This window comes from Ooceraea biroi, chromosome 10 (genome assembly GCF_003672135.1).
Source record: "Ooceraea biroi isolate clonal line C1 chromosome 10, Obir_v5.4, whole genome shotgun sequence".
Classification (NCBI taxonomy): Eukaryota; Metazoa; Arthropoda; class Insecta; order Hymenoptera; family Formicidae; genus Ooceraea; species Ooceraea biroi.
This window is the reverse complement of record NC_039515.1, coordinates 4,968,428-4,984,087: the sequence shown is the minus strand read 5'-3', so window position 1 is coordinate 4,984,087 and position 15,660 is coordinate 4,968,428. Positions and strand designations below refer to the sequence as shown.

The 15,660-nt window shown below is 42.9% G+C and overlaps 3 protein-coding genes across 4 annotated transcripts; 2 read left to right on the top strand and 1 right to left on the bottom strand.

Annotated features, from left to right (window-relative positions):
• The first annotated feature begins 2,523 nt into the window (after positions 1 to 2,523).
• Positions 2,524 to 4,602, top strand: LOC113562807. The gene is made up of 6 exons (XM_026973305.1): positions 2,524 to 2,569; positions 2,806 to 2,876; positions 2,987 to 3,090; positions 4,030 to 4,178; positions 4,270 to 4,379; positions 4,456 to 4,602. The coding sequence occupies exons 1-6, from the start codon at positions 2,524 to 2,526 to the stop codon at positions 4,600 to 4,602; spliced, it is 627 nt and encodes a 208-aa protein (XP_026829106.1).
• Positions 4,603 to 7,668: 3,066 nt separating this feature from the next.
• On the top strand, positions 7,669 to 11,505 carry LOC105278198 (putative gamma-glutamylcyclotransferase CG2811). Of its 2 annotated transcripts, XM_011337097.3 has the most exons (5): positions 7,669 to 7,804; positions 8,612 to 8,800; positions 9,896 to 10,045; positions 10,158 to 10,279; positions 10,359 to 11,505. In XM_011337097.3, the coding sequence occupies exons 1-5, from the start codon at positions 7,688 to 7,690 to the stop codon at positions 10,393 to 10,395; spliced, it is 615 nt and encodes a 204-aa protein (XP_011335399.1). In that variant the 5' UTR covers positions 7,669 to 7,687; the 3' UTR covers positions 10,396 to 11,505. The 2 variants fall into 2 exon arrangements, with proteins under 2 accessions (XP_011335399.1, XP_011335398.1); XM_011337096.3 differs by having other exon boundaries at positions 7,671 to 7,804; positions 10,158 to 11,505.
• On the bottom strand, positions 11,243 to 15,446 carry LOC105278199 (protein CDV3 homolog). The gene is made up of 3 exons (XM_011337098.3): positions 14,377 to 15,446; positions 13,355 to 13,773; positions 11,243 to 12,827 (listed from the first exon to the last, which is right to left on the bottom strand). The coding sequence occupies exons 1-3, from the start codon at positions 14,551 to 14,553 to the stop codon at positions 12,689 to 12,691; spliced, it is 735 nt and encodes a 244-aa protein (XP_011335400.1). The 5' UTR covers positions 14,554 to 15,446; the 3' UTR covers positions 11,243 to 12,688.
• Between the last annotated feature and the right edge of the window lie 214 nt (positions 15,447 to 15,660).

Sequence of the window (15,660 nt, the reverse complement as noted above, 5' to 3'; positions counted from 1 at the left end):
CGATGCGACAGATCACGAACAAAAGAATGATCGCATTAATACCACCAAACTTTAGAGATATCATGTAACAAATGGTGCAAAAGCGATATTCTCGGACAAAACATTTCTCGATTCTACCATACGTTTTGCGTGCGACCATAAGACCGCGCATGAGTTACACAATTTTATTTCCCGTGGAGATTGATTCTATTGGGTTGGCCAAAAAGTAATTGCGTTTTTTTTATATAAATAAAAGGCGAATTTTTCATGGGAAACAAAAACTTTATTAAACAATATATTGTCCATTTTGTTTGATTATCTTTTGCCATTTTTCAGGCAACTTCATGATTCCGCGCTCAAAAAAGTTCTTATCTTTTTCAGCAAAAAATAATTCCAAGAACGATTTGACATCCTCATCAGCAGTAAAGGTTTTACCATTCAAGGCGTTTTGCAAAGAACGAAACAAATGGTAATCTGATGGTGCCAGGTCTGGCGAATATGGTGGATGTGGTAACATCATGGTAACACATTCCATCCAGGCTGCAACAATTTTTCACGAGTGACCAAACTTGTACGTGGTCTAGCGTTATCATGGTGAAACACAACACCTTTGCGATTCACCAATTCTCGACGTTTCTGTTTGATGGCATCATTTAATTTATCCAGTTGACGACAGTATACGTCTGAATGAATGGTTTGATTCCTTGCAAGAAGCTCAAAATACACAATACCTTTAAAGTCTCACCAGACTGACAGCATAATCTTTCTTTGGTGAATATCTGCTTTTCAAGTGCTTTCAGCAGGTTCATCACGCTTGCTCCACGATCTTTTTCGTTTGACGTTGTTGTAGACGATCCATTTTTCGTCGCCTGTTATCATGCGTTTCAAAAATCGATCATTTTCCTCACGTTTCAAAAGAGAATCGCAGGTGTCAATACGCTTAGTGAGATGAATTTCTTTCAGCTCATGTGGTACCCAAATATCGAGCTTACTAATGTATCCAAGTCGTTTTAAATGGTTTTCAACACTCGATTTCGATATGTTAAGATTCTCAGCAATCTCTCGGGTCGTTAAACGCCGATTGGAATCGATCAGTGCCTTTATTTTGTCATCATCAATTTCGATTGGCCTTCCTGAGCGTGGTGCATCTTTCACATTAAAATCTGCAGATCGAAATTTAGTAAACGAATTTTGACACTGCCGCAGTTTTAAAGCATCTTCGCCATATGCATGACATAACTTTTTATGAGCTTGCACAGCATTTTTCCCTTTTCGGAAGTAATAAAATAAAATATGACGAAAATGTTCTTTTTGATTTTCCATTTTGAAATCGACGGCAAACAAACAATTGTTAACGAAATCGTGTACTTTCTTTTTCTAAAACAAGCTTGAACTGTGAGTTGTTAACCTACATAATGATTTTGCGGTTTAGAATAAAGTTAGTTACATTTCAAGATATGTATGTCCATCTATTGGAAAAAAACGCAATTACTTTTTGGCCAACCCAATAATTTAATTCTTTATTTCGATCTAACGCTCTTGGCCACCCGCGTGTTGCCGCTTGAACGCAATTGCAGGCTCTTTCGTGGCTGCATGATGTGTCATCAATCGAGGTCCGGGGTCTCACGTGGTCGTTTGCGGCGCCGTTTAGGACCGACACAAATCATTTCGGTAATCGGTCCTGCAACGGCCCCGTAATTACGAACTTTAATCCCAGAAAAGCCCCTTCGGCTGGCTTTTATCGCGATGCTCGCTGCCTTATGTTACGATATACACGCACGCACGCACGCATGTTGAAAGTTTGCTCGATACTTTTCCCGAAGGCTTTTCCCCGCTGGCCTGGTTATGTTGCGAGGTCTCGCAGGGGTTGTTTAGTCACCCCTACGTTTCCCGGGCGTCGGATTACATGGCGTCCCCAAGCGAGGGGCCGACAGCCGAGGCGCCAGTACTTTATGAATTTATGATAAAGAAAGAGGAGTTCAATCTGATTAGGGTGCACGACGGCATAAAAAATATCGAGGACTGATAATTCTTGTAAAAATAAACTGATTCTGTAATAATATTCATAAATACCAAACATTTACGGGATTTATTGAATACTTTCTGTCATTTGTTTATTTTCTTTTAAAATTATAGATGTCGAGTGACGTCGTAAGGTTAAATCAAAGATGATAAGTCGTATACGGACTGCGTCAACAAAAGATAATATCTATAGTTGATTAATATTTTTATTATCGAGATTATTCACAGTGTATAAGGATAAATATTCTTGTACATGTAGAATACTATTTACAGAATTACTAAAACAAATCAGTATATCGATTTATTCCGATATTATTTGCTGTAATAAAGGAGATAATATTTAATACAAAATGCCTCAAGAAAATTTTATTACGGAATTTTTAAAACATTGCAAGGAATACAACGTAGAGCCGTTACCTCGATTTATAGTAAGTTATATATATATGTTTAATTATATTAAATAATATATATATTTTCGATATGCTTCGATAAACATTACATTATGTACATTACAGATAAAGAATGGCATCGAACAGTTCGCAAAATCCTTTGAATTTGAACCCAGGCGGTAATTATTTCAATTGTAATTAAGAATTTTTACAATGTTTCAAAAATTATGATTTATACTTAGGAAATTGGAGAAAAGTGTTCCTATCTTTTACGTCTCTTTCGAGAATCCTAGAAAAATAGAGAACATACAAAAATTGGAGTGCAAAGATAAAATATTAATTAACATATTTTCAATTATCAAACATTGTGTTGTATGTTTGCATTTAATATACTCTGCAATATTTTGTACGACAGGAAGTTTCGATCAGTATCTTGGAAGCATTGGATACTACGTTACAGAAATACAATACTATTACAGTCCTCAAGTAACAGAAATTTCAAAAAATACCAACTTCTTCCATTTAATTTACGCAATAGTCAATAATATTTTGTCAGATTGCCCAATTGCCGAGTAAGCGCCGATGGTGTTCTGCAGGTAGCACAAATCCTAACAAAAGTCGGTTGTCTGACGGACCTAAATCTAGATAACAATCCGAACATGCAAGAGAATTATTATTTGCTCTGCGAACCGATCAAAAAGTATGTTTGCAAATACTGTACAATCATGCAAAGAACACTCCATTGACGGAAAAAAACCTGTGTCAGCCAGTCTACACTATTTATCGCTGAAAATGTGTAAATTGTCCGATAACGGTGTGCAGAAGATTGCAAACGAGTTGATGTACCACGATCCCCCAGATGATCCGAAACTGATCGCTCTTAATGTCGCGAATAACGATATTACGGACATCGGCGCTGGGCACATCGCCGCGATGCTGCGAACTAATCGGTTACATAATTGTTAAGAGTAGACACTCTTAATTATAGCTTAAAAGTTCTGAATCCTTGCTCGTGTGCAAAAGCGGAGTTTTCAAGCGAACCGTTTCCCGATTCCGTAGGTCTCTGCAAAGCGTGGTGTTAACCGGAAACAAGATATACGACGACGGGGCCTTACTGATAATCCAGGAACTCTGCATGTATTTTCTGTTAACAGTACTGTTGATTACGTTAGATAGTTTTCGTTTAGGCTGTGCTATCTCTCATAATGTGAACGCGATAGGTCCGCTTTGACCCACGAAGAAATCGTCGACCTTCGGCGTCGCAGATTTATCCAGCTAGAGAGCAAGGTTGATAAATTATCTCGCCGTGATGTATTACATTGTCCAGTAATAAAGCAAGAAATTGTAATTGCAGCTGGATAAACGAAATGCTCAGGAAACTCCCGTCGCGGCGGAATCCAAAATAAATAGAACGTGGCAGCGTCAGAACGTGATTCAACATTCAAACAAGGGTGAGTTTAATATTTCTTCAAGTTGCTCGAAAATTCACTTTGTTTTAATCTTCAAAACCCAGCGAATCGAGATGGCTCGTCAAGGATAAAGGTCGAGATCAATTCCCCATCGGACAATTCGATTCAAGTATTTTTCTCAGCATTTTTATTTATATTTATTTCTCTTAAATTCACGAATAATTATACAGATATAAGTGTGAAATACATGTATGCTTGCAGCTCTCGGAAGAATCTTCGAGAGACGATACCAGTTATCCATTTACCAGAGAAACCATGGCGATAAAAGGCTCTGTGATAACCAGTGGAAATTTGGAGCTGCAACATTTGAGTTTGAGCTGTACGCTTCTTTTTCCATTGCACATTTTGTTCTTTGCTGGATTTCAACGCGCTAAGTTCATTCGTAATACTCGGCTTTTGTCTCTGTCTAGTTAATTGTTTAACGAATAAGACGTTGAAGAAGCTGGTATCGTGTTTGTACTATCAGAGTTACATGCTGTTAGATGATTCCACTAGGGGATTGCTGCACGTTTCTTTAGAGGTATAATAATTTTTATTCCGCACGTATCCGGCAGAAACATTCGCCATACTCTCGTAAGCTTCCTCTTTCCGATTAGAACAGCCAAATCCAAAAGGACGAAGACTGGACGACGTTCCAAGAGCTTTTACGGCGCAGGCAAAGTGATCATGTAAGTCACGATGAGGACCTCAAGGACCTCGTGCCAGTGGAGAGCACGGTGCTGCGGAGCAAAGTCAGCGTATGATCGTCGATCTTCTTCACCTAAGATCGCATTCTTGGATCTAGCTTTTAACAGTCTCTTCTCACTCCGGAGTGCAAATTTTCAGAGTCATCAATTCTGGAAATCGACAGAGAAATTAAATTAAATTAAATTAAATTATTAGGAGTGTGATTTAGTTTTGAGGGTTTTGCAACAGATGGCTGTAGTGTCAGTTTGTTCCAATAGCTGTTTCCGATAACTGTTCTTTCTTACAGTGTTGACATTATCCATGACATTTAGTAGCATTATAGCAATAGATGCAATAACAATCGTGTTTATATCATCGTAAAAATGCAACTTCCGAAACAGCATTTTCGACATGCGTTGCTTTTGTTTTTTAATCAAAAGAAAACTGCGGCTGACGGTTATAGAATTCTTGTGGAAACTTATGGTGATTCTGCCCCATCAATTAAGACGTGTGAATACTGGTTTAGACGCTTTAAAAGTCGTGATACTGATGTAAAGGACAAAGAACGCTCGGGACAACCAAGAAAGCTTGAAAATGCAGATTTGCAAGCATTATTGCACGAAAATCCAACACGATCCACTTCAGAACTTGCCAGAGCATTAAATGTTGATCGTACAACAGTTACCAAACATTTACATGAAATGGGAAAAATTCAGAAAGAAGGGAAATGGGTTCGACATGAATTATCGGAAAGTGCCATTGCGAACCGGTTGAACATTTGCATTTCGTTGATCGCCAGGCAAAAAAAGAAGAGTCCTTTATCTCGGATTGTTACTGGGGATGAAAAGTGGATCTGTTTTGATAATCCGAAACGCAGAAAATCATGGGTGGATCCAGGCGAACCATCAACATCCACTCCGAGACGCAATATTCACGGTTGAAAAGTAATGCTCCGTATTTGGTGGGATAGTGTACTATGAGCTGTTAAATCCGCATGAGACTGTCACGGCTGATCGTTATCGACACCAATTGTACAAGTTGAAGCAAGCATTGGACCAAAAACGACCAGCAATTGCGAGTAAACGACGGAAAGTGATTCTTCTTCGTGACAACGCTCGACCTCACGTTGCGTTATCAGTGAAACAAACACCATTAGAGCTGAATGGAAGTCTTACCGCACCCCGCGTATTCTCCGGACATGCTCCATGCGATTATTATTTGTTCCGGTCGATGCAAGACGCTTTAGAGGATACACACTTTGATAATTTGGAAGAAGTGCGAAAATTCGTCGACGAATGGATCACTGAAAGAAGAGTCATTTTATCGTGGTGGAATCCATCTCTTGCCAGAGCATTAAATGTTGATCGTACAACAGTTACCAAACATTTACATGAAATGGGAAAAATTCAGAAAGAAGGGAAATGGGTTCGACATGAATTATCGGAAAGTGCCATTGCGAACCGGTTGAACATTTGCATTTCGTTGATCGCCAGGCAAAAAAAGAAGAGTCCTTTGTCTCGGATTGTTACTGGGGATGAAAAGTGGATCTGTTTTGATAATCCGAAACGCAGAAAATCATGGGTGGATCCAGGCGAACCATCAACATCCACTCCGAGACGCAATATTCACGGTTGAAAAGTAATGCTCTGTATTTGGTGGGATAGTGTACTATGAGCTGTTAAATCCGCATGAGACTGTCACGGCTGATCGTTATCGACACCAATTGTACAAGTTGAAGCAAGCATTGGACCAAAAACGACCAGCAATTGCGAGTAAACGACGGAAAGTGATTCTTCTTCGTGACAACGCTCGACCTCACGTTGCGTTATCAGTGAAACAAACACCATTAGAGCTCGAATGGGAAGTCTTACCGCACCCCGCGTATTCTCCGGACATTGCTCCATGCGATTATTATTTGTTCCGGTCGATGCAAGACGCTTTAGAGGATACACACTTTGATAATTTGGAAGAAGTGCGAAAATTCGTCGACGAATGGATCAACTGAAAAGAAGAGTCATTTTATCGTGGTGGAATCCATCTCTTGCCAGAGCATTAAATGTTGATCGTACAACAGTTACCAAACATTTACATGAAATGGGAAAAATTCAGAAAGAAGGGAAATGGGTTCGACATGAATTATTGGAAAGTGCGATTGCGAACCGGTTGAACATTTGCATTTCGTTGATCGCCAGGCAAAAAAAGAAGAGTCCTTTGTCTCGGATTGTTACTGGGGATGAAAAGTGGATCTGTTTTGATAATCCGAAACGCAGAAAATCATGGGTGGATCCAGGCGAACCATCAACATCCACTCCGAGACGCAATATTCACGGTTGAAAAGTAATGCTCTGTATTTGGTGGGATAGTGTACTATGAGCTGTTAAATCCGCATGAGACTGTCACGGCTGATCGTTATCGACACCAATTGTACAAGTTGAAGCAAGCATTGGACCAAAAACGACCAGCAATTGCGAGTAAACGACGGAAAGTGATTCTTCTTCGTGACAACGCTCGACCTCACGTTGCGTTATCAGTGAAACAAACACCATTAGAGCTTGAATGGGAAGTCTTACCGCACCCCGCGTATTCTCCGGACATTGCTCCATGCGATTATTATTTGTTCCGGTCGATGCAAGACGCTTTAGAGGATACACACTTTGATAATTTGGAAGAAGTGCGAAAATTCGTCGACGAATGGATCAACTGAAAAGAAGAGTCATTTTATCGTCATGGAATCCATCTGTTGCCAGAAAGATGGGAAAAAGTTATAGAAAACGAAGGAAAGTATTTTGATTAAGGTATTCATTCATTATCATATTTAAATACATGCGTTTTTGAGCAAAAAAACCCTCAAAACTAAATCACACCCCTAATAAATTCCCTAAGCGGGGAGACACTTCCTCCTCATCCAGCTCATGCTAATTGTTTCCGAAGGGTCTCCGCATATCGAGATCTCGGAGTCATTGAGCAAATTGGGTTCATCGACGCGCGCAGAGTGGTGAGATCGGCGGTGGTGCAATAGTTCGGCGATCTTATTGGACGGTCATCTTATCTTATCACACAATGCGCGCCGCGCGATGCTGTCTGTGACGACGCGCGAGCTCCGTACCAGCTTCAGCTTTCGGTCGAAGCGTCACTTTCGTTCGGTCGTTGCACTTCGCGAAAATGTTGCTGCACATCGCCGCGGTTACCGTGCTCGTCAATATCGCGATCATAGAGCTGGACTCCTTGTACTCCTTCCCATCGGAGGAGCTTTTGGACATGGATCCCTCACAGAGCGAGGTAACGAGCGAGCTACGTCGACGTTCCGTCCGTGAGATCACGGATGCCGGAATATCGTCTTGTACATTCGCTGCAACGAGCCTTGTTACGTAAATCTGCATGTAAATTTGCGCCGCAGACCCGACGTTTATGAATTAACAATCTCCCCGCGTCTCCTCGGTTTATTAATAACGCATCGAGTTTATTAATTTATTGATCGCGGTAATTTCGGTACGACTACCCGTTGTTACCGTCACGCTTGCGTGGAACATTGCATGTGAAAATCTGAAGGAAATGTTCAGAATGAAGTCTGAAAATAAAGCATGTGAGGAGCATTGTAAAAATAAAGTTTGTAAAAATAGCATATTATTCGCGTTTTGCGCGTGCACGCTTTCGACTTGATTTCAAATAGTCGCGCCGATCGAACAGTGCTGTCACCTAGCGTTCGTAGTCCGCCAATGTGCCAGTTAACACGTGTCGTTACTGTGTTGCTGTCAGGTTTTCCATCCTTTTCCGAGGATTCTCCGTTTTTTGGAGCATCGAGCGACCTCGTGCATTTCAAAGTACAAGTTTAAAGGATCTCCGTGCCATTTTCTCGTGATATTCCAATCAGTTTCGAGTTCCGTCGGCGGAAATACGCGAAATTTAGTGCTCATTGATTCTTATCGCCCCGTAGATCACATTGCGCGAATTCTGTGACGTAATCGTCGTGCAAATAACGCGCCGCAATAATATTTGATACTGATTATATCTGCTCGCGATGCCATTGGCTGGCGACCACGTGCCAGGCAACCCGTGACTTTCGACATGTACGAAAACCTGTTCAAGAGCCCGTTGCATCGCGTGTTCGTGTACGGTACGCTAAAACGGGGCGAGCCCAATCATGGGATCATCACGGACGTCATGAACGGCTACGCCAAATTCCTGGGTCTCGGTAGGACCACAATTTCGTATCCTTTGGTGATAGCCACGAAATACAATATCCCGTTTCTGCTGAAGAAACCGAACACCGGCAACGTAAGTTTACAAAAATATAAAATTTTATCCCCGGAAAATTCAAATTAGCCGATTTGAAAGACGAAAACTTGGAAATTAGAAAGTTTCGAATTAATTTTGGTAATTATGTACTTCAACGGACCCAGCCCCGATGACTTTGACCTTGACATATGTTGTCAAGGTCACCCTTCTGAGTGACCTTGAAGAAGTTTTAGCCGTCGCTCGTTGTTTGTTAAAAAGTTATAAACAAAGAAAGTTTAATGATTTCGCACGAATTTTTAGCTGTCCACGTGAAGCAAGAACATGATACTGACATATATTACAAAGGTTACCTTCCCGAATAACCCGCACTAGGTTTTAGTCGTCGATCGTTGTTTATGAAAAAGTTATTAACAAAAGAAATTTCGAAGATATAGTAGTTATTTTGAAAGAATATTGAATATTGAAAGATATAAACGACGAGTATGTATATGAACGAAGAAAAGAAAGTCATTTAAAGCAGTGAATTGTTAATATATAGAATAGTTTCTTTTAATATAAGTACAAAGTATTCTTCACTTTAACCAAAAGCACAAACAGTTAAATACAAAGTATTCTCTGCTTTAACTTAACCTAACCTAACCTAAGCTAAGATTCCATCAAATATACTCTTTCGTAAACGTATATGGTATCGTCAAATTATGCTTTATTCATTAAACATTTTTGTTAATAACTTTTTAACAAACAACGAGCGAAGGGTGAAACCTAGTGCGGGTTATTCAGGAAGGTGACCTTTGTAATATATGTCAAACTCAAGTCCTTGCTTCGCGTGGACAGCTGAAAATTCGTGCAAAATTATTAAACTTCTTTTGTTAATAACTTTTTAATAAACAACGAGCGACGGCTAAAACCTCTTCAAGGTCACTCAGGAGGGTGACCTTGACAACATGTCAAGGTCAAGGTCATCGGGGCTGGGTCCGTTAAAGTACATAATTACCTTAATTTTTAATGACTTGAACCTTGCTTATAATATTTTACAATTTTAACAATATTTTTTATTATATCCGCATTCTGTTAATTTAAGTTTTGATTATGATAATGCGATTGTGATAAAATTGATCCGCTTCTGACGAGCAGTATGTGCTCGGTGAGATATACGACGTGGACTCAAAAATGCTGAAGAGGCTAGACGAACTGGAGGAACACCCCACGTTCTACGAGCGAGCTGAGGAGGAGATTCTACTGGCTCCGGAAGCCACGCTCAAGGCGGGGAAGATTTTCGAAGAGGTGAAAGCACATAAAAATACATCGATACGGCATTTCCTGAATTTTCTTCAACAACAAGCATGCATTACTATTTTTCCTCTAAGAGATACTAGATTTCCTCCTTTTTTTCCAGGTTGGCGAGCTGACGAAAGCGTGGATATACTTTCTGCCGAAATACAGGCCTTCTCTGCTGGAGAGCCCCATGTACGCGTCCTACAGCAATAACGGCAATCACGGGCTCAAGTACTGCGAGAAGTACGTTCGCGATCCATCCTACGATCACAGAAAAGAAGTACTATAAACTCATTGTCGGCGGCTTTTGTCTCTTTTGTAGCGACGAGGACGCGTCGAGTCTTCACGATGTTCTCTAAATAACTGGGCACACGAAAACGAGTACTCTCGCCTGCTATCCCTGCGAATAAACAATAACGGGAGAGCATCTAAAACAATATCAGGGAATACTGATAAGAACACTGAGTCGGTAAATTTTTATAATAAATCTAGAATATTTCGAGACTATACTTTTAACTATTTGTGCGTTCTAGCACGTCCTCCAATAAAAGTAATTTTGTAATTGTTTTGTATATTAATATTTTATACGTAATAATAATCATTTTTGTATTAATAATCACTAAGCTCGAAGATTGCTCAAACTTTGCATAATATAATATATAGGAGAGAAAAAAAAATTGTTATTGACCGTGAACCTAAGATGGGAGAATTTTGCGCGCGAAGAGTGGAAAAAAAGCAACACTAAGATATCTCGGTGATTGAGTTTTATTAAATACGCCATGTACGCTCGCACCCCCACACTCTTTCGCGCACTCTCACTTCCTGTCATTCTATCGCTCGCTCTCATGTAACAGTAGCGATAAAATTATTGTATCTATTCTGTAACAAAGGGCAGGCTAAGCCTCCGCGCCGCCGCGGCGACCAAAATCAACTCGAAACTGTCCTCGAGAGGCACCTGTGCTGCGTTTCCGCCGCGTGCTTAAAGATTTACAGATTTCTTTCTCATTTGCGCCATAACGCGCGTCGTTCATCCGAAGCCGATCGGCGCTTTTCGGCCGAGATCAGGTTCCAGGTAGAAGCCGATCGGCTGGGCCGCTCGCGCGCGCGAATAACCGGCCACTGAGCGCTTCACCTCGCTTCGGAGATCGGTTGGTACACGGTACGGCAAACCAAAAATGCTCAAAGGCAGAGAACACATACGAGAGAGTTATCCTATGAAATTTATTTATAAATAATCACATTTTATCACACGCTATACAAGAATCGTTACTATTGTTTCCATGTGGCGTAAACCTCCCCATATTGTGTCCCGGAATAGCAATACGATGGAGGCCCGCCAACAACGAGAAACCGTCTCCCGAGAAATCATTCTGGGTTTGATATCTATCCGCCGCGTTCTCTTCGTTTCAAGAAAGAAAACTTGTATGAACAAAAGAAAAATTATACAATGCTCAATAAAGGCGTATACAGGATTTTCTTTATGCGTTAACACGAGTGTATTGTGTGTGTGTGTGTGTGTATGCGTGTCTTTCTCCCTCCTATTTTAGTGTACAACGTCACTGCGATACGCTCGCGATATTCAACTATTTCGCTTCTCGGTTTACCTTACTCTCACTCAAATTTTCGTGTTAATTTCGTCGTCATCGTCTTCGTTATCCACCGCACCGTTCCGTTCCAACGCCCAGCCCCGCGAAATTCGATAATAATATACATGTACACCTTAATTAAATTTACCTAGAGGTTCCCGTTCGTTGACGCACGTTACCGCGTTGAGCGACGCGACACTCCCCCGCGCGAAAGCGGTGAAAGAGAGGACCCAAGAAGAAGCGTTGCGCGAGACTGTTTCACGTATCACGTTTCTCGCGAATAGTTGCCGCGTATAGTCCGCGCGAGAACTCCGATATCGCGATATCGCCGTGCCGATCTCCAAGCTCATCGTGTTCGGACGAGAGTAGGTCAACGTCCTGCCCGTCCTATTTACATCGATAACACCCAATGAGAAGGCATCCATCGTGGCAGTAAATATGCACGCTATAAATTAATAAAGTAGCACCGTACAAAAGAAAGTGCGAAATACCACGTGAAATACTTTGACAAATGATACTCTTTTTTTTTCTTTCCCTTTCTCTCTCTGTTTCGACTTGCAATCTGCGTGTACTCGATCAACGTGTCCGTTCCGTCCCGTCGTTTCGAGGATTCGTGCGCCGGGTCGCGCGGTCGTTTCCCCTCCGCCGTCCCGGCGCATCTCTGGAAGCAGCGCACTACGCACTATGCTGATATTACAAAATGAAATATAAAAGTCGATCTTTTTTTCCCAACCTCGTGTCTACACGGTATGAAAATAAGCTTGCGCACATGCACGGTACATTATTCGTATTTCAGTTGCAAGATCCGCACGTGTGCGGACACGGCGATCAATCTGTCGCACCATTGCTTTGAAATCTTGTCGACAAGAACCGGAATTACCATTCCCCTCCCCCGAGGCTTACGGCAAAAGCCCGGGGCACGTGTGCGCGCATACACATCTATGATACACACGCTGGATCCTAGTCTAGAAAATAGATTTTCTCGGCGCGGCTGGGCCACGAAACGGAGAGGGGTGACGACGTGATATTGATTGCATGTCGTTTGATTCGATCGGGATAGGTGTCTTCAGCTCTGATCTTGCGACAGGGCGTCGTACTTGTTGCCCAGGGAGAGCTTGGGCGCCTGGGCCTGCGAGTCTTGCACACTGTACGCTCTACTGCCGCCTCGGTTGCGTACTTCCTCGAATGCGCCCTCGTCTCGCCGCCTGGAATTGTTAGAAGTATCCGTTTAAATGCGATATTGTCAAGCGGTCACGAATTATCTCGTGTTATAAAAGATGCATAGCTTGCTAAATTCATCAGTGTGACATTAAATTTTTCTTTCACCTTTTTTTTATTTCTCTTTTTGTTGTCTACTTGTTAATTTTGGTAATTGAATACAATTACCAATTAAAGATATGTTAAAATTGCAGTTTTCCACTAAGCGCAGGATGTTATATATATTTCATATTCTCTTTTCTTTGTAGTATACAATAGCATTATATTCTCTTTCTGCTATTTCTTACATATTCATTTACTGCAACTAATAATCTTCGCAATTGAAAACAACCAATCAACGATGTATTAAAGTTATATATTTCTCATTAAAAAACGAAAGAGTAAAATAGTATACATATCTTATAAATAATATATTCCATAGACTTCTCTCTTCCACATATTCATAGATGATACAATATAGAATTATTATTATTATTATTATTACTATTGCCGTAAAATATCAAGCCGGCTTTACCGTCTGCCCCATGGAGCGTTCCCCATGCCGTTGTTCTGCTGTGGCTTCGAGTTCAATGTGGGGAAGTATTCCTCGCTGTTAATATCGGGTGCGACATTCCGCCCTCGCGGTCGCGGACTAGAGAACGTGGGCTGATTCCTTAAGTGTGGCGCTTTGTAACTGGTGTTCCCTGTAGGAGCGGGTGGTGCTGGTGGTGCTGTCACCTCCACGGGCACCTCCACCGGTACATCCACCGGCTTCTTCCATGGTCCCGTGTGTTTTGTGCCGCCCTCGCCGCATTCGCCGTCAGAGCTATTCTCGCCGTTGCCCCTCTCGTCGTCCGACTCCGCGTCCATGCTGTCGTTCACCGTCAAATGCCCGATTTTCAGACCACTGTAATCCTTCTTCTCCTCCTCGAACTCCTTCCACTCGTCCTCATCCTGAAAAGAAGAGATTATAACGTTTCCGCTGCTTCTTGCCAAGACGGGCATTACTTACGCACCTTCCCGAGCAAGCCTTTGACAGAATGAGATCAATAAAACGTGGCAAGCCGTAAAATATTCACGAAATGCATGGGGATGATCATTCAAAGCGGTATCGTAGCCGCAGGGGCGCCTTGTTAATCGCATTACATATGCCACTCTATACACGTTCAGTATCCAGCTTATATCGCGAGGAGGGGGAGCACGGAGCATGCGACGTGAGGTGCACGTGGATCGTCATGTCTACAAGAGTTGTCAAGAGAGCTCGTTCAAGAGGGAATCCGGGGAAGCCGCGTATCGCAACAGCTGCCGCGACACGGACTGCCCTCACGGATTGTCCAGCGGTTACATAAGGCGCGCGTGGACGATCGGGTCGCGGGTCACGCGTCGTCCTCGTAGGGTGCACCGTGTCCCACGCGCGTTCGCGGAGAGCAAACATGGCAGCGTCGTGCACGATCACGGGTTCCGGAACTCGACGAGGGAAAGGCGCCGGAAGGCGGTAACGTGACGACGATGACAATGGCGATAACGACAACGTAGACGTCGTCGTCGCGGTCTCACCTCGGTGTGCTGGGACTCCTCGCCCTCCGGATTCGCTGGCTTCTCCTTGGGCTTGGGCTTCTCGACTCGCTTGCCCGTCTCCTCCAGCTTCTTGGCGACCTCGTCGGTCGTGGTAAATTTCTTGCCCTTGGCCTTCTTGCGGTCCTTCTTCGCGAAGAAATCGTCCAAGTCCGCCATGGCGACGCGGCAGAGTCCGGATGAGGCGAGATGCGAGGTCGAGTGCACGGCGTGCGCGAGACGTGCGACAGCACGGGGGATTACGGGCGCACGAAGAACACGCTGGTCACGGACTGATCGGAGCTCCCGTCGCGGCCGTCCACATGGGCTTGCCTCCGCCGGAAATCGGTAGCGCCAGCGCGCGAGTCAAGCGAGCGACCGAGAGGTCTGCCGCACGCTGCCGCGTCACGTCAGCGCGATTCTCAACGGCGCGAGGCACTCGAGGGCGACTCGCCCGGCGGCGTCGACGAATCTCGCGCAATTTTCAAGTACATCGCGACCCTCGGCGACGAGGAAACGCGCGTCAGCTTTTCGCGCGGGTCGCGCGAGTGGCGCTACCTGTCCAGCAGAAGACCGTCGTGGAGACGCGGGGACCTTTAACCTAGAAACGACGTGTCACGTTGCGCGCGCGACGGACGATCGGCCGTGCCTCACGGCGCGTTTGCGATCCCCGTGCGAAAAGTGCAGTCGCGCTGAAAATGCAGATCGCCGTCACGCGCGCGGGATCGACGATGAAGCGCGCGGCGCGCGAGGCGTGCGAGTACAGAGAGGTTAATTGTCTTTCCAGTATCGTCGCGTAGTACGTGGTACCGTTAAGTGCCGCTCATCATTTCCGGAATTTGACTTGACGAAAGACAACGACGTACGATATTATCTCTTTCTATTAACGCAAAACCAGAGCGTGAAACAAATATTATTGCGCGTGAAATGTATTGCCAGCGTCATCTCTTTGCAAATAAAAGCGCGCGGGCTTTTGCACTTCGCAATAAATAATTCGCACCATTACATTCCCAGGCAGTACATGTAGCCTAATATATGTTTCTTAGACGTATCTAATGTCTAAGAAACATAAAGTACCATTTAAGAAACGGTTTAAATAGAAACCGTTTTTAGACCTCAATTTTAAAAACGTATTTTTCACCTTTCCACAGAAACGAAAAATGTGTTTTATTAAATTGATTTGAAATTATATAATTAATATAGAAAAAATAGTAATTTCTACTTACTTTGCGAGTATTCATTATTTTTACATCATACGTTTCAATGTACTCGATTATGGAACGAGAG

What these genes read in the sequence shown, in the direction of transcription:
- LOC113562807 (XM_026973305.1), top strand. Translation starts at nt 2,524, where the DNA reads ATGGCATCGAACAGTTCGCAAAATCCTTTGAATTTGAACCCAGGCG. An exon ending in AATACTATTACAGTCCTCAA is followed by an intron (nt 2,877 to 2,986) that starts GTAACAGAAATT and finishes GGTGTTCTGCAG; the next exon opens with GTAGCACAAATCCTAACAAA. An exon ending in TGCTGCACGTTTCTTTAGAG is followed by an intron (nt 4,380 to 4,455) that starts GTATAATAATTT and finishes CTTTCCGATTAG; the next exon opens with AACAGCCAAATCCAAAAGGA.
- LOC105278199 (XM_011337098.3), bottom strand. Translation starts at nt 14,553, where the DNA reads ATGGCGGACTTGGACGATTTCTTCGCGAAGAAGGACCGCAAGAAGGCC. An exon ending in AGGAGTCCCAGCACACCGAG is followed by an intron (nt 13,774 to 14,376) that starts GTGAGACCGCGA and finishes TCTTCTTTTCAG; the next exon opens with GATGAGGACGAGTGGAAGGA. An exon ending in AACGCTCCATGGGGCAGACG is followed by an intron (nt 12,828 to 13,354) that starts GTAAAGCCGGCT and finishes TAACAATTCCAG; the next exon opens with GCGGCGAGACGAGGGCGCAT.
- LOC105278198 (XM_011337096.3), top strand. Translation starts at nt 7,688, where the DNA reads ATGTTGCTGCACATCGCCGCGGTTACCGTGCTCGTCAATATCGCGATC. An exon ending in TGGATCCCTCACAGAGCGAG is followed by an intron (nt 7,805 to 8,611) that starts GTAACGAGCGAG and finishes AACCTGTTCAAG; the next exon opens with AGCCCGTTGCATCGCGTGTT. An exon ending in CGGGGAAGATTTTCGAAGAG is followed by an intron (nt 10,046 to 10,157) that starts GTGAAAGCACAT and finishes CTTTTTTTCCAG; the next exon opens with GTTGGCGAGCTGACGAAAGC.